This window comes from Dermacentor silvarum, chromosome 4, assembly GCF_013339745.2.
Source record: "Dermacentor silvarum isolate Dsil-2018 chromosome 4, BIME_Dsil_1.4, whole genome shotgun sequence".
Lineage (NCBI taxonomy): Eukaryota > Metazoa > Arthropoda > Arachnida > Ixodida > Ixodidae > Dermacentor > Dermacentor silvarum.
In genome coordinates this window covers 56,520,850-56,541,451 of record NC_051157.2, presented here as the reverse complement: position 1 = coordinate 56,541,451, position 20,602 = coordinate 56,520,850, and the positions used below count along the sequence as shown (strand labels likewise).

The 20,602-nt window shown below is 45.3% G+C and overlaps 1 protein-coding gene across 1 annotated transcript; it reads right to left on the bottom strand.

Moving 5' to 3' along the window:
- Window positions 1–14,661: 14,661 nt before the first annotated feature.
- LOC119448628 (uncharacterized) lies at window positions 14,662–15,201 on the bottom strand. The gene has a single exon (XM_037711858.1). The coding sequence runs from the start codon at window positions 15,199–15,201 to the stop codon at window positions 14,662–14,664; it is 540 nt and encodes a 179-aa protein (XP_037567786.1).
- Between the last annotated feature and the right edge of the window lie 5,401 nt (window positions 15,202–20,602).

The following is a 20,602-nucleotide window of genomic DNA, read 5'->3' as shown; positions in this document are numbered from 1 at the left end:
AGACCTCTATTGTGCTGAAATTAAGTCAAATTCTATATTTAATTTGACTCAACTTGACTTTTCCTGCTGCAGAATTTTAGTTTCTTTGAGCAAGCTTTGAGAAAGCGGAATACTTTTTACGCCTTCAGAGACGAACAGCTAGTTTTTGAAGAAAGCAGTGACATGTGTATCGTCGCAATCCTACAAGCACGTTGCACGTCAAAATCAGATTGCGCATTTCGCTCTATGTGTCGCAAGATTCATTATTGCGCACCAACAACGCTAAAGAGAAATTCGGAGATAGAATATAGAACAGATTCGCGGCGTCAGTGTGTAGTCGTGCTTTGATAGTCGTAGCAATGTTCTTACGTGACTAGGCGTTTTTATACGCACCACTGGTGAAAGAGCCAACCTTGTTTCATTATATGAATGCGTTTTCTAGACTTCAGGCTATTGTCCTCATTTTTGATGGTCTGCTGCGGCGGCCCAGTAACTACGGTGTTCCGCTGCTGAGCACCACGTCAAAGGTTCGATCCTGCATGGCCGCGGCTGGCTGCATCCACATGGGAGTAGAACTGAAACAAATGCTTGTGTGCTGTCCGTTTGGTGCATGGTAAATAACCCCATGTGGTCAACATTCATCCGGAATCTTCCAGTCAGATCAGATCACAATCAGATCACGGGTCTGGCACGTAAAACCCCAGAATTGAACATTTTTTTGAGGCTTCTAAATTCCGTGAATTAGTGCTTCTATGCAATGTTTGTAATGTTTCTGACTAAACGAATAAAATGTGTTGAAACTAAAATTTAAAATAACCAAGCTAATGATTGCCATAATGGGACAGAAAGCTTGGGTTCGGCATACTTATATCGAAAAGGAAACGAACAATGATATAATTATAGGACAATGTTCCTTTCAGTTCGCCGATGTTCACGACTCGTATACTACTTTGATAAACACTCGGGGGTTAAATACCCACTACTTGAATAGCTGGCGTTACTAAGAGCGCCCAGAATTGCAAGCGAATTGTAGAGTAGAGATGCAAGCTTATTAATATCTTCGTGAACGTTTATCTTTGGAAACAATTTTGCTATCATGAAGAGCGCCCAGCATTGAAAGCGAATTGCAGCGCAGAGATGCAAGATTATTTATATCTTTGTGAACGTTTATTTTTGGAAACAATCGTGCTATCATGAATGCCGCGCAGTGAAGAGGGAAAAAAAAGAGGGGAACAGCTGAGAGAAATATGTTCGAGCAACACGGAGAGAGGAAAGTGCCTCGAGCGAAGTACACGCAAATTTCCTCGACAAAAGAAAAGCATATATGCATAGCAGTAGGTGCGATGCACCGGACGTTGCCTTTAAAGAAACAACGTATATTCAGGAAGAATGATTGAAATGTTCAGTCTTACCTTCCCACTTCCGTTTCCACCCTCTTCCCGGCTTTTTGCGAATACGCCGTGCGTTTTCTTTAAATAATGAGCAGTGAGTGCTGAAATGGCGAGTGCCGCGCTGTTAACTTCGCGAGACACAAGCGATCGTGTGAACTGTCTGAGAGCCGGAAGCAGCGTTCCAAAACGAGGCGATAAGTTAAACAATAGACTTTATTTAAAGTTTGCACCCTTGGGACTTCTTTTGTCACCGTAAAATATTCGTCATCGTTCTTGGCGACTTTTGTGGCATTCAGGTTTTACAAACAGATCTATGATCTACTCAGAACTTCTGTTGATCCTCTGTGTTTACTAAAAGGTTTCACGAATCCTAGCACGGCTTCCACTCAGCTTTCGTGGTTTACAGCTTGTTTTATAGAGTTCGCGTCAGCAGACAAAGTCATTGTCCATTCTGAAGATTATCAGAAATTCTTTGCAAACGAACGTTTTTTTTTATTGCTTCCTAGTGGCCGCAAGTTTCAGCAGTTCGATATTTGGAAACGCTCGCACAGCATTACTTTTTAAAGTTCACGTGACACAATTTCATTCGCGGCTGGTGGTTCTTTCGCACCACAGGAAACGTGCTCAAGTCGGTTTTCCCAAAACTGGTCACAGGAAGGCTTGGCCGACTAGAACGCTTCCTAAATGAGATGAACCGTACTGGTGGTAAATTATTTTATACTGTGCTAGGGATAAAAAAGCGGCCATAGTAACACGGTTCTAAATATGAACATGCCTATTGCTGCCGAGACTATCATTGAGAAATTTTCTGGTAGTCTTATTCGTTCTGTTACTTAACTCACTAAAAATGTGGTAAAGACCTACATGATATAAACTAGCGTTAGTAATAGGGAATGACAAGTAAAGAACATATTGCTTCTTTTGCAGGGGAGGAATTCCAAGAATAGCCACACTTAATTAGATTTCCACTACCACCTAATTTCCCCTTTTTTTCTTAAGCACATAAACACTGTTGCGTGTGAATGGGACAAAACCCAATTCCTTCGATTTTCAGAGTATACATCGCCTTTGGCTACAACCTGTCGTGGTTCATCAAAAAAAATTTAGTAAACATTTAAGTACTCATGGTGATTCCGCCAGGGGACCGTCCTGGCTGCCAAAGGTCACATCAATGTTGTTTTTGTGTGCGTGATTCATCGCAGTGTTCTAGGGTGCAAATGACTCCTGCAAATAAGCATTGATAAAAATTACATATTTTCTACCTGGTGCATGTTATTAATGTGACTGCTTTGAGCGGAGCTCAATGTTCAGTTTCCAAAATCGAGTAATATTTCTTTAGGCCCACATTTCGGCACAGGAATAGTTTCTTGTTCTTCAGAAAACCAGTTATTACAGTGACGTTACGAGCATACATTTTACATGTCAACTTCATTCATGGTAGGGCACTCACTGCGTTTTCTACGGGAGCGTGGAGGTTTCGAACATCTATAAAAATTAGTAGCACATATCCACCTGCCTTGCGTATTCCCTAGTGAACTTAAAACACCAAGTGAAGACTGAGTTCACCGTTTGCGGACGCACTCTTCTTGATTGTCGATAATTAGCTGCTAATAATCAATCTACTTATGAGAACGACGAAAAGGTCACTAATTTGCATTTGTCTATTCTAACGTTAAGTACATGCTTGCACTTCTACGGCTTCAGTGTGCACAAGAGGGGAGATTTTTTTGTGTTGCCAATCTTTTTTTTTAATAATGGAGTTTTACGTGCCAAGACCGCGATCTCATTATAAAGCACGCCGTAGTGGGGGACTCCGCAAATTTGGACCACCTGGGGTTCTTTAACGTGCACCTAAATCTAGGTACACAGGTGTTTTCGCATTTCGCCCCAATCGAAATGCGGCCGCTGTGGCCGGGATTCGATCCCGGGACCTCGTGCTCAGCAGCCCAACACCATAGCCACTGAGCAACCACGGCGGGTTGCCAATCTCTTTTAATATTAAGGATGCGAACGTGCATGATGCCTGTGATACCATGCTCGAGACAGTCACACGTGCTTACCCAAGACACTCGAATTCTTGATCAGTCAACGTTTCAAGGAAAGTGGAAGGCCCTTGTCTACTATTGTCTTCTCTGCCACCTGTAAAAATTAAAAAGGACATCCCAGGTAAATAAGCCCTATGTTCTTTTTTTTCCTTTTTTTTTGGGGGGGGGGGGGGATGAGCAAGGAAATAAATAATGTGTGGCTGTCTACAGTGTCACAAAAGCAAGAAAATACCAAAGGAGAATCGCAGACAAAATCTAATTGTGTACCCCAGGGCTCAAGAATTCGACTTCTATATTGAAAAATCCCGAGATTCTTATTGATTCCAATTTTAAGAAATCGATACTTTGGCTTCAACGTAGTAATCCATATTCGCTTTTTTTTCACTTCGTCTTGCTTTTCGATCAACCAAGTCCTGCCAAGGGAACCGCTTGACAAATAATTTTGCCGAGAGGATCCAGCATGGCTTTCGGCGCTGATTAGATTGTGGTAACGTTTTTCAGTAGCTTCGCGTACTGTTTCATAACGATGTTTTAGTCTGTCGCAGCTATCAAACATGCACGTTCCCGATAACGAACATTTCGGGACACGTCTGGATGATTTATTCCCAGCCAATGTAGCACCGGAAGGATGAAAATATTTTTAATATCTTACAACCAACCATGCCAAGAGAAAATGACACATAACCAATGACTGGAAGAGCCAGTGGCGAATATGCCGATTTAGGTACTTGCTAATAAATAAAAAATGCTGAAATAGGGATATAAATGAGAAAGAGAAAGAAGAGAGGTAGAGGGAAGTCAAGCAGACGGCCGTCCGGTTTTCTACCCTACGCTGGGTGAAGGGAAGTAACGAATTAGAAGGTAAAAAAGAGGGAGCGAAGCATTATCAGTGCGAACACGTGGGGTTGCCCTCCATGCCTATGCTATTGGTGGTCACATTCACTACAGAAGCCAATCGATATCAAAAATTAAAGTAACGCCTGTGTTACTTCGTAAGCCTGCGACGCATGCGGTCATGGTCCAAGAATCTTAGTCTTTGAAAATGCTCTATGGTCTAGCCGCTTTAACACAACCCTAAGAATGTCGTGCTTCAACTTATAAAGGATACAAGAACACAATATGTGTTTAGTTTTTCCTTGAGAGATGCACGAGAAAGAAATCAATAACTCCAATTCCAATAAAAATGATTAGGTTTTCAAAAAAGCCACCAATAACCAATGACAATTTTCACATTTCACAGAGGGTCAAGTCTGCAGTGGCGACAGCTCAAAATACTTCGGGAGGTTCTGAATTTGCATCTTGGCTACTGCGTGATTGGCATACCACCACGCAGCACAACCACATGATGACACTCAACATTTCTGCCTATTTCTCAGGAAGAAAGCAATGTCTCGTTCACACTTATCGGGAGATATAGAAAGCATATAAATCAGGGAGGTGAAAAGTAATTCGGTTTGGCTACCCTACACTATAGGGGGTCGTTAGTGCACCGAAATAGGAAGAGACAATCGAAAGACAAACAAAGTCGACTGCGTACATAATTCAGCTAATCCCGCAGAGCAGGCAGCGTTATCAAGATTTACGCTGGAAGACCGCAGACGTCAGGAACATGAGCAGCGCTAGTACAAACCCCTGAGTGGAGTTACCATGGCAGCACTTGCCCAGAACTTTCTGTTCTGTAAGTCGAAGATTTTCCTTTATCAGACCCCACGCAAATCACTCGCCCTCTGATGTGGTGGGGGAAACTGTTGGTCTTACTAAAAACGAAGACATAGAAGTTAGTAAATGTGACGCCAAGATACAAATGGCACATCATGGTCGGTTTCCGTCGTAGTAACCCTGGTACTTTTCGTTAGGTATCGTTCCTGTCACAAGACATCAGAGAGCTTTAGAATAGCCCACCCAAGCCAAACACAAGCGTTGGTGGACGCAGACTCCACTGTCGACCTTTTGTGCTGTTTTTGTGCTCGCTTTGTATGTGTGTGTGTGTGTGTGTGTGTGTGTTTTACGTTCGGTGGTTTGCACTCCCCAACACCTTGGACATCATAATCTAAAACTCTCTATTTACTTCTCTCTTTTAGGGGTCATGAGCGTTGCGCGGACGCATGCGCTATGGGGTCTTGACAAGATGTAAACAATCCTTTCTGTTATTCGTTGGCTGGTGCAAGCATGTGGGGCATTCTACTGGTGGCTTTCGAGCCTACTATAGAGCGCCTTCACGGCGCACTTTTAGATATCTTAAAAATTTAGCGCCTGGAACACATTTTGCCTCGTTCTTATATGCAGCGCCATGCTCCAGGTTGGAGTGCGAGGAAACGCTGTCATCTTTGACAGCGTTGGAAGCGTGTCGAATATCCAACAGAGTTCCGGTCATGTGGGTTCTGCAACTTCTGTCGTTAATGCAGTATCATCTACCTTTCTTTTTTGTTTCATTTTGAGTGTGGGCGTGCTTCCGCGGCAGCCATGTTTGCTTACAAGAGAAGGTGCGTTGACGTGTTACCACTTCTGTGTTCTGATCACTCAAGCGAGCGGTCGAAGATTCACCTCGGGAGAAGGGTTGGATTGGGTTTTATCTGGGTGCGATTCTTATCGAGATCGGCGTCACGTAAATCCTCCTTGGAGCAATTTAGAAATCAATCGAACGTACCACAATAGCTCTTGAGCTAATGTGGTATGCATACATTGGTCCCGATCGTGTAAGAAACGATCTTGCTAATTAAAGAACCCCAATAGGTCAAAATTTACCCAGAGTCCCCTACTACGGCGTGCCTCATAAAGATATTGTGGTTTTGGCAGGTAAAACCCTATAATTTAGTTTAAGAAATGACCTTCATGGCGCTCTTGCCACCGTTTTGTTTGGTGTAGCTAGTCGCTGATTGCCGGGAGTCTGCAGTGACCCCAACTTACTTTCTAAATCAGAAAACTTACTCAAGTCGTAGTCAAACCAAGCCAGAAGTGAACTGCAGTTGTTAGTAAAACACAGCGTTGGCAATGTGGACTTATTGGTACATCTTGACTAAGTGTGGTTGAGCGCAGGGAAACACGAGAAGAAAAGAAAACACATTGCACACACAAGTATTACTATTAACAATGATGTTTAATTCTTTCACCGAGCTGAACAAAACTACGTTTAGTGAATGACGTCACAGATCACGGGAACCACTTTACAATAAAAAGAAACTAACAACGAAAATCAAGCTCCCCCCCCCCCCAAAAAAAAAAAGAAAAAGGAAAAAAATAGCACCCGGAAATACTCAGAAAACTCAAATCAACATGGCATGCGCAGGAAACTCTTTTCTTTGTCAATAAAGGGCCGGTATAACGTAAAAGTAGTACACTCTCTTTTTATTCCAAATCGGCCATAGCCCTCCGTGATAGGTCAGAATGACAGGAAATAACGTAGGACATAAGGGTAGGACATAATGTGCTTCACCGGAAGTCCGGAGGGTAGAGGCCTGCGACGTAGCCGACATTGATACCTTCGAAATTCAGCCTGGACGTTTCCTCCTCGGGAACTCGCTTCGATACTTGGTGCACAAGGGCAAGGAGCTCAGTTACGGTCCTCTTATTTTGCTCTACGAACTTGGGCCTGAGACAAAGAACGTGACGCACATCGACCGGAAGGCAGAGACTTTGGCAACACGATCCCGGAGATGCCGAAGCTGGAGGGGCAAGAGGGGACTGAGTGGCTTGGTCAGCGAGACGTAGACGCGTCTTCACCAGAACCGAGCTGACACACGGTTCAAACGCACTTTGTAACTGCACGCTGAGGTAGGTCTGCAGCAAACGAGCATGGCGTTTCCACTCTGTACGTAAAATCTTGATAATTCTTCTGCAGTGTCCCATATACGGAGTAAAACCCCCCAAAAGAGCTATAACATCTTCAGGAAGAATACCATTACGAGTGCAAAAGCTTAGAGACCATGCTTTGCAAACGGCAGTGGCGATGAAGGCGACTGTTGGGCTAGGGTCTTGGAAAGCATATAGGAACGCCTTCATCGCCGTCTAGAGAACCATAATAAGTGTGTACAACTTTTTTATGTATGTAGATGATTTTATTCTGTTCATGGATTGTACATTTGAGTGTTTCCAACATGAGTGTGATGGCATTGTATCGATTATGCGCAATGGGCTCTGTCCCCTCATATTGACAGTTGGAATGCCAGCAGAAGGAATCGTTAGACTCTTAGATGCTACATTTGTGTCCGCCGATCACCTTACCTGTTGGTGTTATGAGCCCAGGGCAAATAAGACACTTTTAGCCTTTGGTTCCGACCATTGTAAGCTAGTTAACAGGGGAATTACTAACATGTACTTTAATATTGCACGTAATAACTCATGCGAACATTTTGTGAGCGCAAGTTTCAATCAACAAGCTTCACGGCTCCTAAAGGCTGGCTAACCATCCAACTTGATGGTTTTTTTAGCGGAGCTGTTACTCCGGCGTGTACATGAGAATCATAGTTTGTCTAACACGGAAGCTTGCCCTACTTCTGAGGAAAAAAATCTAGCAGTTATTCGGTACATCTATTACATATCTCACAACTTAAAAAAACTAGCTGAATGAGGCACTGTACAGGTTGTTTTTTCAGTGCCCAGTAAACTTGGCAGTCTATATTAAAAAAAACACATCCCGAAAAAAATATGAAAGTTGGGTGTCAGAAAAAGCACAGAAAAAAATCGTTGATAGCTGAACGTATGTTATATATCGTATCCTGTTGCCCTGTAACCGACGTTACGTCAGGCAAATGAGACGTTGCATCAATGAGTGGCTCATAACGCATAGGAATGAGGCTCATAAAACACCACCTGGCGGTTTTCTTGCCCTTCATTGCCAGGGATGTGGTTACGAACCCCTTTTCGATAAAACAGTCATCTTAGGCATAAACAAATGTGTAGTTAGTCGCCTAATCATTGAAAATTGAAGCCAAGCAAATGCACTGTTTCGGTGACGCATGTATCAGTAAAACTTCCTTAACCTTTACTGAAAAATAATTGAATTTCCAGCATATAAACGATGGTTTCAGTTCTCTATGTTCTTATGAATGCTCTGTTTTTCTTTTTTTTTATTTAAAGTGATTCGTCTAATCTGTGACGTTATTCGCTGAAGGTAGTTTTGTTCGTCTCAGCGAAGGAATTAAAGAGCATTGTTGTTAGAAAGGCCAGTGGGTAAAATGCGCCGTCTATTGTCCTCGTTTTTCACGGCGCTCAACCACCTTTAATCTATACTTTGTAAAAGCCCTTGTTTTAAGCTTATTTCTATATTTGTAGAGATGTAAACCCTACTTGTGATTCATTGAAACCTAATGTGTTGCTTGGCTCGTCGGTGCGAAACAGTAGATGAAAATTTTAGGAGATAGGACTTTGGGATAACAAACATGAACAAAAAATGCTGATATTCGTTCAAGTTCGTTGGCCCGTATACCCTCGCATCATAGTACTATGTAACGCAGTTTCGTGCCAATGCTATTGCACTATAGTCCTAATGCGAGCTCCTAATTGGTTCTTTCGTGTTGTAGTTACAGGACACGTATCACCGCGTACGGTCTGGATAAAAGACTTTCTGTAGCGTCTGTGTCATTATCGGATAGTCATTCACTGGCACATTAATCGCCCCAAAGGCCTCGTCGTCGTGAGTTTCTGTTGCGCGCACGTGCATGCCCGCATCGGTACTTACACGCTCATCGAAGCTGTCGCCTCGCAGCACCTGATTAAATTTGCAAAGCTTCTCCGTGGCCACACCCGAATACCGCGACCGAGCCTATCTGCTGCGTCTTGCAGAGCAGTCTTCCTGCAGGGGTACAACCTTCTAAACAGCAAATAAGTTCTCTTTCTGGGGCCTGAAGCAGCATGGCATAAATGTCATGAACGTATGAATAATCCGAAATATTATTGTCCATGATTTATTGCTGTGTTACTTTCCAATATTCCGCGATGTAGTTTGTGTTTCGCTGTTGCTCACTTCGCTGTGCTGTAGCCGTGTTTGAGATGTGTTGTTCATTTATGTATATCTACACATAATGATATTTTCCGTCATGTTTTTTTTTTCTATCAAGTGCTTTTCCTTTTTGTTTCCCGATGAGTCTTTCAGAACATATGGCTCTCTCCTATGATGCATACTATGAGATGGAGTTCACGAATGTATTACAACTAGTATTTTGCGGTTGAGAGACAACTTTCTTTAATCAATTCATAATTTTAAAAACAGATTTACTATTTCTTTCCAACAGCTTTATCCATATCAGGCGAATTATGATGGCAAACACAATTTGAATAATAAAAGAAATGGTCTACGTACCTCTTTTTAAACTCGTTCGCTGAACACAGCATTGCTACAATCGCGCCTTGAACTACATTGCCGCTTGTTTTCTCTCACCAAAAGAAACAGCTGGTAGTTCGACTGAGTTGGTCACGTTCTCCTTTTTTTTGTCATCGTAAAGCACCCAGAACGCTGTTATTTAGTGTTAAAATGTAGTAAATTGCCAACACGCTCACTATCGCGTCGTAACACGACATAAATGCCAGCAGTCATATCGGTCCTTCCACATAAATTGTTTTACAAAGTTTTTTTTTCTTTCTCTGGTCCATGATTACCAGGAGTTGTGCGCATCCGCTGCAACTGTTTAATGGTACAATTCACCCAAGGTGATGTGGTGCTCAGAAGCGTTTAATCAGGTACAGCTACAGTTTTTCCTGCCATGATAAATGTATAAAGTTGAAGCACCTTCATTATGCAATTGCTAAACCGGCATAAATAAGGTATGTTCTCTGTAAAAGAAAGCATAATATTCTTGCGATTGCTGATATAAAAATATCTTATCAGAACACGCGGTCTTCGTCTACTTGCTCGTCGCAATACATTAGAAAATTGAAATTGAGCGGAATGTCGAACTCCCAACCACAACTCCTTCATCACGTTGTAGTGGACGTTAAAGAACCCCAGATGGTCAAAATTAATTGGGAGCCCTCCACTACGGCATGCCTGATAATCAGAATTGGTTTTGGCACGCGAAACCCCAGAAAGAAGAACTCCCTCACCCTTCTTTGTACCATCATGTGCCCCCTGTTACTCGTATATTTGTGGCGCGAGCAGGAGCTTACGGGCGTAGACAAGTATGGTCGCTCGAACACTAGTTTTATTCTTCGTCTGCCTTGCTTTCCATACATGGTCCATCTGCACACAGTTACATATTGCCTCTCCCCCCAAGAGAGCCAGAGCAATAAACAACATACAACATACGACGGAACAAGGAGATGCAGATAAAAGAAAACAAAAAAATCGCAGTCAGTCCATTCTCCAAAAATAGTTCAGTAACTTCCTCAACTTCACAGAAAAGTGCAGATGTCCGGTGGCGTATAGCACAGCTCTGGTAGGCGAGGCTGGCTGCAGCGCTCCGGGCAACTTATGAGCACCCTGCATATGAATATGAGCAGCTAGTGTTACAGTTTCTGCCCTGGTCACAAATAAATAAAATTTGGGCACCATGTGGCATCGGCTTATCGGCTTATTCTTGACCTCTTTATGAACCGAATGGTGTGACCTATACTTGTTCGTTTACTGTGAAATACCGTGTGCTGTTGATCTCGGTCCACTTGTAACAACTGGTAGACATGTGCCGCCTCTCGCTGGAAGGTTCATTGGACGAGCTTGCTTGAAAATGGTCCATATCCTTTTCGTAGTGTTGTCTGGCATCGCCGTTTATGTCCTTCCGGTAGGCCTTCACAGCTGCTAAAGTCGTTTTTGTTGAAGTTCTTTTTTGGGGAAACGTCGTATTCGTTGAGTTCGCCTTGGGTTGAGTGGGCTTGCACGTTGACGTCTTTGTTGTTGTCGCATCTGTGCTTTCGACGACGCTCTTTGTCATCGTCTATTTATAGGTTGTCGTCGGAGTCGTTGGAGTTGTTCTTGAAGTTGCTGATGTTGATCTTAGTGATATTTTTGCGACAGTTATTAAGGTAGCGTATCTGTCAGAATATGCCTTTTATTGCTTGCGAAAATTGACGTGGCGACCAATAGGTAGCTGGTACACTGCTCCTTTTTGTGAGGCTTGTCTGGTGGTGAGCGCAGTGTGCCAGGCTTCTCAGAAGACTCTTCTGAGGCTGCTGCGACGTGACCCAGAATGGACGTTACGGTATTTCACAGCGCACGTTGCTGCTTTGCGCGTACGACGCTTCTGCAGTGGCAGCGGCTTGATGAGGCATTGTAAACAGAAGAAAGCTAGAGGGTCGCAAAGCAGCTTGATCTCCACATGTATGAGGCTCCAAATTGTCTTTGCCTTGACTGGTAGGTGCGTTGGTGCTGTCGCTTGTATTCCGATTTCGTCTTGGAAGTAAGCAAGGGTGCTTCATTTCATCCAGAACTGATTCTTGCGGCAGTTTCTCAATTCGTGTTGCCGATACAGAGGTTTCTGTCCATGCAGTTTCTAATTTCTGGTGATTGATCCCTCGATGATGTCGCAGTGATGTGGCTTGACCATGTTCTTCCAAAGAAATGTCGTCTGTCTGCGATGTCATGACGTCGTGCAGAATCATGTTGAGCATGCACTGTGACCTAATGTTCATAGGAAAGTCGTGGGACTTGAAAGTGCGTAGTGGCCCGCGCATTCGAGACGAGTGATGAAATCCGTCCGAAGCTTCAACGACGACGTGAGCACTGCAGCGTGCTAAGTATGTAAATATTGTTGACTGAAGTGCGGTAGTCCAACCTGGTTCAATGTTGGGTATCGAAGGACCGAATAGGCGTGCCCATCGTTTATTGCGTAGTGGCTTTGCTGTTATTGGGAATGTGAAGTTCATATTAGACGTGAGAACAAGCGTTTTCTTTTCGGTACAATCACAACAAGAACTTCTTGACGATATTCTCATTTGAGACTACTCATGAGAGCAACGCTGCGACTGTGTGTGACTGTGGTGACGTAATTCAAATGTCTGCTGCCTGTGAATTAATGCAGTGGTCTTCATTGCATACTTGGAAGCAATTGATCATTTCATCTTTGGTTCCTTTCATGATTCATTTTTGTCAAATATGTGGGTTAGGTGAAAGCGAGATGCCTCACCTGTCACGTATTCATGGAAGTTGGCGGCAATCTCCCTTTCCGGCCATGACGCAGCGGTATCGTGGCACTCGGAAAGGTGGAACCATTCTTCCACACGCCCATTGTCCGAGGATCCTGTGTATTGGAGGACGTCCAAGGCTTTCGGTGATGTGGTCTTGATGCAGGTCTGTGTAGGTGTGGGAGCTGTGCGCTTGGGATTCACAGCGTGGCACGCGAGATTTCCATGTTGATGTGTGGCGGATGGGGCAGATGCAGGTGCTTACCCGTGAACTTGCCTGACGCGAGCAGGAGCTTACGGGCGTAGGCTAACACGAACGCCCGAACACTATAGCTTTATCCGTCAGTCTTCCTTGCCTTCCATCCAAGGTCCAACTGTACAAGATTACATATATATGTTCTCAATGTCAGGTAAATGTAGACTGTTGCTTGTGGCTGGGTGTGGCTTTGACAAACACTGGTGTTTTCGTATCAGAATGATAGACAGCGCTTCGTGCAGCTTTTGTCATTACCACGAGACCCGAGTGCATGTTATAGGCTAGCTTTTTTCAATGACAAGTACGTGCCTTGCGCGCTGCTTTTAGTTGAGTGGGGGAGAGAACGTTCTCTTTAAAAAAATATATGGGGCTATGGATTTGACGTCATCCGCACAGGAAGCCACCGCAGTGCTGCTGCACTCTTTAACGACGTCTGGGCTCTGCCACCACCTTTTATTACATAGTAAATATTGTTTTGTGCAGGCGCATCACTCGCTATCGCTTTCTTTTACACAACCATAGACTCTTTGCGTCACCCCTGTGCTCCGGGACCTGATGACCCTAGAAATTAGATCACTTCTAACCTGCCTGAACAATAGAACAGTCAGCTCCTGGCGGTGTTCAACTATGTCCAGCTAATTGGAGACTTACCATCTTCGAATTTAGCTTGTGCCTTACTGGAAATAACAGAACAGCCTTGACCCTAAATCAATCAGTCTTCCTTACTTCCTGAATGGTGAACCTTATGGGAGAAATTTCGCATGTCTCAATGACAAGATGGCTTGAACACCACAAACCACTTCCGGCAAATATGGATGGTTTCCGACAATGTCTGAGTGCTCAAGATAACGTCCTCGATTTGGTAAATCTAATTGAATGCCGAAGTGATTACGACTTTCGAAAACGCCGACCATCTTCCTTGAAGCATGAAATACCTATGCTTGCGTATCCGGGGCTTTATAATGGGTTGGATAGGGAACATGGACGTCGCAAGCTTTTAAACCTCCTTGGTTTAACCATCGAAACGGTCAAGTCCTTTCTTGGGCTTCGGTGAAGAGCAACGCGATTAAAGATTAGAATCGGAATTATATAAATTCGTCAAGCCAATCACGTACAATATCACGGCGTCGTACTTTACTCCAGGATGGCCATTGGGCGTGCTGTATAGTAACACTTTTTTTGTCATGTCAAGCCACAATTTATAGCGCTGCAAATTATGGCTAGTGCACGTTGGAGATTCACCCAGCTTTAATATTAGCCCTAATTTTGCACTCTGCACTGGCGTTGAACCGCGCACTTTTCCAGTTGCCTTTGGTATAGCTGTTCAAGATCTAGTACGTTTGTCCGGAGTCGCTGTATCAGAAAGGCTTCGGGATAGCTCTTGGTATGTCACATACAGCTGTCAGCCAAAGTCTCAGTCGTCCTCCCTTCGCCCCTTGCCTCTCAAAGATTGCTATTGCTGCTGTGCCCACTCAGTGAGACTCATGCAGGGAGAAATTTTAACTTGACACTGAGGAGGCGGTCTCAAAGTCGCACTTTTGTGGCACTTGATACATTTTGCGTACTTGGTTCGCAATGTCAGAATCTTCCCTGGTCGTACGAGAATGTGGAATGTGAGTCAAATGTTCCTCATACTCTGAACAAGTGTCTAAACCTGTGGTGGAAGGAAAATATCTCATATCCGAACACCTTGACAGAATCTAGGACTTTTATCTCCAGTTATTCACTAACCAATATATTTAAGAATAAAACGGAAATGTGAAACTTAATGGAAAGAGAAAGAGAATCGTGTCTGATATGACCTAGGCCACAAAGCAAGAACGCGTTTATTCACAAAGCACATGCCCTTTTATAGGCAGGTGTGACGTCACACATTAGATAGCCTCGGCGCCAGCATGCGCTGCACGTTATCACATTTCCTTCCCTCTAACATCTATTGTTATTTTGCAAAATCCTCGTGCTTGAAACGGTCCGGTGGGTTGCGGGTGCGCGTGCTGCGCCGTAGCGGTTGCCTTTCCGCTGGCGGTGCAGCTGACAGTGCCTCCGGCTGTGACGTCGACGTTAAAGGCGTAGACGCCGTTGACGGTGTCGGGCAGTCTATGTTGAGAGGTGGGATATGCCGTTTAGCTTGCTGAACTGGATGCGTTGGAGCTGCATTTGCTGGGACCGATGACGTGCTCTCTGCTGCCATGTCGCTGTGCTGCGTCACAGGATTTTCGAGTCTCGACATGGGTTCCAGCCTTGCTGCCGGGTCAGCATGACGTGACCGCAAGTGGTCGGCGTGCGTAAACCGGAGTTGTTCGCGCACTTTCACAACATACGTCACAGCACTCACAACCTGGTGCACAACACCTTCCTCCCACGAGGCACATTCACCGCGCACAGTTTTCACAAACACTTGATCACCAACATCAAACAAACGCTCACTCCCGCGACGCCTGTCTCGCTGTTCTTTAAGTTCCTGCTGCTTGGTGAGCATTGCTCTCGAAAAGTCGGGTTTCAACAAGGAAAGTTTAGTGCGTGGCTGTCGCTTGAGAAATAGCTCAGCTGGTGTCTTTCCTGTCACACTACTGGGTGTGTTGCGGTATGCCATCAAAAAACTGTCGATACATTCCTGGAACGAATCACGTGCACCTGACGATTTGCTTTCCAGGACTTGTCTTATCAGAGCGCGTTTTACAGTCTGCACAGTTCGTTCGGCTGCGCCGTTTGAAGCTGCATGATAAGGAGGAGTGCGGATGTGTCTCACGCCGTTGGTGGCCATGAAGTCTGCAAACTCGGCTGCAGTAAATTGCGGCCCATTATCGCTTACCAGTGTTTCCGGGAACCCGTAAGCTGCAAAAGCGCTTCGAAGCCTTTCAATTGTCTTTGCAGTAGACGTGGACGACATAGGCCATACCTCGACCCACTTCGAAAATGAGTCAACAAGAACAAGAAACACATTTGCACTCGTTTGAGCAAAATCTACATGCACGCGTGACCAGCATCTAGTAGGATAGCTGCATGGGGGAAGTGGTACAGGCTGGGCTGCGGGTTGTACTGCCTGGCATATTGTGCATTTCTTTACGTACTCTTCTATGGCTTTGTCAATTCCAGGCCACCAAACAAAACTGCGGGCCAGCATTTTCATGCGACTTGCCCCAGGATGTTCGTCGTGTAACAGGTCGAGCACGCGATACCTTAGCACTTCAGGGATGGCAACCCGGACTCCCCACGTTACGCAGCCCTGCTCCAGTGATAATTCATCTCGGCGTACGTAATACGCCTTGAGTTCTTCTGAGCAGCAACTAGGCCAACCATTGAGAGTAAAGTCAGCTACGCGACTTAATGTCAAACATCGTCTGGACGCTTTGGCAATTTCGTCGGCTCTCAATGGAAGACACTGAAACACTGACAAACATTCGGCCGATTCTTCTTCAGCCTGCACTACTTGAGGCAATCTGGACAAGGCGTCAGCCACATCCATGTTCTTTCCCTTACGGTACTTAAGGCGGTACCTGTAGGCGGCAAAGGTCATTGCCCAACGCTGCATGCGGGCTGCCGCTAACGCTGGTGTGGGCTTTTCTTCTCCCAAGATGCCAAGTAGTGGCTGGTGGTCAGTGTATATCGTAAAGTTCCGCCCATACAGATAACGGTGAAACTTTTTAAGTCCAAATATCAAGGCCAACGCTTCCCGTTCACACTGTGCGTACTTTTTTTCCGCCGCACTGAGGGTTCTCGATGCAAACGCGATAGGCCTTTCTTCTCCGTCAGCAGTTTCATGAAATATTACTGCGCCTAGTCCGTAGGATGACGCGTCACAAAGCACTCCTATCGGTTTGTCAACGTCGTAGAACGTGAGGACTTTGCTGCTAACAAGCAGTTTTTTTGTATCTGCGAATGCATCGCTGCATTCCTTCGTCCACGACCACTTTTTATCTTTCTTTAAAAGCTGATATAGTGGCTCAGCGACGGTTGCACAGTTCCTCAGGAATTTTGAGTAAAAATTTAGCATACCCAAATATGCCTTTAGTTCCGTGACGTTGGTGGGCTCAGGTGCATCAACAATCGCTCTGATTTTCGCTTCCGTGGGATAAATCCCTTCAGCAGTTACTGTGTGACCCAAGTAAGTCACCGATTCTTGAAAGAAACGGCATTTGTCGGCGTTCAACGTGATGTTATACTCACGTAGCCTTTCAAGGACCCGCTCCAGCGTCTTTTGACAGGTGACTGTGTCAGATCCTGCCACGATCACATCATCGATATAGCACCCTACATGCGGAATGTCTTTCAGTACTTCGTCCATCATGGACTGAAATATTGCGGGTGCACTAGCCACACCATATGGAAGGCGCTGAAACTGGAACAAACCCATACTGGTGTTCACAGTCAAAAGTGGTCGTGACTCGGGATTCAGTGGTACCTGTTGATACGCTGCGGACAGGTCAAGAACACAGAACACTTTACCGCCTGCAATTGTTGAGTACAGGTCTTCTGGCCTGGGTAGCGGGTAATGGTCTGTTTTTAACACTGGATTAATTGTAACTTTGTAGTCTCCGCAGAGCCTAAGACTGCCGTCTTTCTTTGGCACCACCACAAGCGGGGTTGCCCAGTCGCTATGCGGTACCTGTCGTAGCATGCCCGTTTCCACCATATCATGGAGTTGTTTTTCCACTTTCTCTTTAAGTGCAAATGGAACAGACCTGGCACGACAAAATACCGGCACAGCGTTTGCATTCAGGGCTATTTTTGCATCAAAATTTTTCACGGTGCCTAGTGTCTGAGAAAACACTGCAGGGTACCTTTTCTGCAATGAAACAACTCTGTCCTCTGCAGTTACCTGGCCAACCTCGCCCCAGTCTAGCTTAAGACGTTCAAGCCAGTTCCGCCCAAGCAATGCTGGTAGTTTCCGTCCGTTATCTTTAACTACTACTACTGGTAGCATCATGTTCTGATCTTTGTACACTACCGATACTTCACACTGCCCTTTAAGTACCATTTGTTCTCCTGTGTATGTGCGAAGTTTCACTCTGGTGGGCTGACATGTGATATGGGCAAAATGTGAATCGTACACATGCTCTGGTACTACACTCACAGCCGCTCCCGTATCAATTAGCATGTTAAGCGGTTTACCTTCTACCTGAATGTTGATATCAAAAGACGAGTGTGTCATATTTACAAAATAGTACACTTCGTGCTCGGAATCCTCATCAGAACATTCTACTGCATTTGTTCTCTTTGACTGTGCTGCTGTGCACATTTTTTCCAAGTGTCCTACTTTTGAGCAGTTACGGCACACAAAGTTTTTGTACCAGCATACGCTTGAAGAATGCCCTCTGCCGCATCTTTCACATCGCTCTTTCTTAGGAACGGGGCTCATTTGCGCCTTTTTAGTCAATTTCTTCGAATGGCTCCTAATTGCATTTAACGACTCGTCCTTGTCCCTTCCTTTCATAAGCGCTGCCTCTCTTGCCGCCATTTCTCGGTCCAAGGCAATCTTGCAGGCGCTTTCAAAGGTTAACTTCTCTTCCGCGAACAAAGCGCGCTGGATTTCCTCGTTCCGTACCCCTGCCACGAGCCTGTCGCGGAGAGCATCCTGTAGGAAGTCGCCATAGTTGCATTTTCTAGCCAAGTGTTTTAACTCGACTATGAAATTCTCTACGCTTTCACCTTCGTGCTGCGTCCGCTTATTAAATCTACAGCGTTCCGCTATCACCGAGCTTCTTGGACTGTAATGCTCTTTTAGCAAACGCTTGGCTTCAGCGTAAGTTGTCTCGCTTGGGGAAGCTGGCACTACAATGTTCTTCAAGACTTCATAAGCTTCAGCTCCTATCACCGTCAAGAACACCGGTAGCTTTTTTTCCTCCTTTATGTCATTCGCTTGCACAAACAGTTCAAATCGTTCTAAGTAAGATTCAAAATTCTGTAACTTAGGATCAAACTCAGCGATTTTGCCTAAGCGCGACATTTCTGTCCGTCAATAGGAACCGTAGAGTCACCTCTGTGCTGTTCCTGTTGTGGTCGTTGTTGCAGACTGGTTGTGCTACGTTGCTCCTTGCCGGTCTGCCCCGCGTCCGCAGGACCTGTTGCCTGAAGCGTTCGATGTCGTTCCCCGTTCTCCGCTCGGCTGTCCTCCGTAGTCCCTCAGCATGAAACGCCGCTTGCTGCGTTCATGTTGGTTGCTGTTCACACAGTGCGGGTGGCGTTGCTCGTGCCTCGCTGAAGCGTTCGATGTCGTTCCCCGTTCTCCGCTCGTTGCAAGCTGCGCTGTCGTGCTCCGAGAGCACGTACTTGATAGGAAGGCTTCTTCAGTCGCCAAAATGCACCTACTATTCTGCCGTCCGGTTCATTCGCCGCATTTGCCTACGGGGTTGATCCCGTCCTCGTCGCCAGTTGATATGACCTAGGCCACAAAGCAAGAACGCGTTTATTCACAAAGCACATGCCCTTTTATAGGCAGGTGTGACGTCACACATTAGATAGCCTCGGCGCCAGCATGCGCTGCACGTTATCACAGTGTCATCTAAGGCGCGTCAAAACGTGGTCATTGAAGCAGCCTTCCGGAAACGGAAGTCTTACCAGCCACAGCCTATTCTTATGTTTGCAGGTAGCAACGCTGCGCTGCAATTATTACAATGTCGTTCACATTTGACAAAGGCATTCAGCATGCCTCACACGCTGTTAACGATTACTAAGCATCCATTTTGCCACTGTTTTTCAGTAGTTACCATCACATATTGGCGTATCAGGCAACGATGTGACTGACAGATTTGCGGCACAACGCTCCGCCCGGAAAGGCCAACAAAAGCCTTTCCGGGCGCAGAAAGCCTGACGAGTGCAGGCCCCCTTGAGTAACTTCCACTCACTGTGGTCTCCACCGGACCAACCTGGTATGAGTAAGGGACATCACACAACTGAAACCGCCCACTTTCACCTCATCCGCAAATTATCAGTGCAAAGCTAAGCGTGGCCATTCAATACAGGACTTAGCTCGTCATCATACTATGTGCACTGTCAGGATGTTGATGCCATCTACTATTATTTGTTTTAGTGCGCTGAATTTGATGCAGAACACAAAGGGTTAATAGATGAGCTGAAGAGCAAAACGGCCCCGCACACGATCTAATGTGGCATTTTCTTCCGGCGACGATACTGCATATTTAAAAGAGAAGTGTTTCGGCGCATCCTCAATTTCCTCGTGATATATAGGTAGAGTGTGAACAGTGAGCCATGTGGGTGGTATAGCAGGGTGATGTTGACATGAATGGCGCGCAGCGTGTTACGCCCCGGTTTAAATCCGTCCTCACCATTAAACTGTTCCTTTGTTACCAGATGTATTGGGCACGGCTTAATAGACTGCCGCACTTCATAAGTGGAGCTCGAGGCGAGCAATTGCCGGCAGCTCATGCAAGGCTGGATCACTTGAAGCGAGCACTTCACTTCCTCTTCATTGATGGTTTCAGTGATTATACTGCTGCTCTTCTTCTCTATATGATATACTACCGTGCTAATTCGCTTCAGTGGTATTAGGCCTGGCTATTAGGTTCATCCTCTCTTCAAGTTCATTCCAATTATGTTTGCAATGACACCATGCGGGTATTCTTCTTGCTGATGGACGGATATTATTGCCAGGAATGTTGCCATGTTCTTATAGGAAACGTATGGGCACGTCTTGCTGCTCACGCTAGCAGACCAAATGTTACATAATCCTAGTCACGAGAAATCGGACAACACTTCGTTCTAACCGTCTCACCATTAAAATTTATTCATCCATGTGCATGTTTTGCCTGTGAATGGGAGCGCATATACTCCAATCTCTTTGGTGATGCATAGACTGGTGCCAAGGTGCAGGAGAATTGCGTACGCAGCAGTGTTAGCAAAAAACGACGAAACTATCCTCA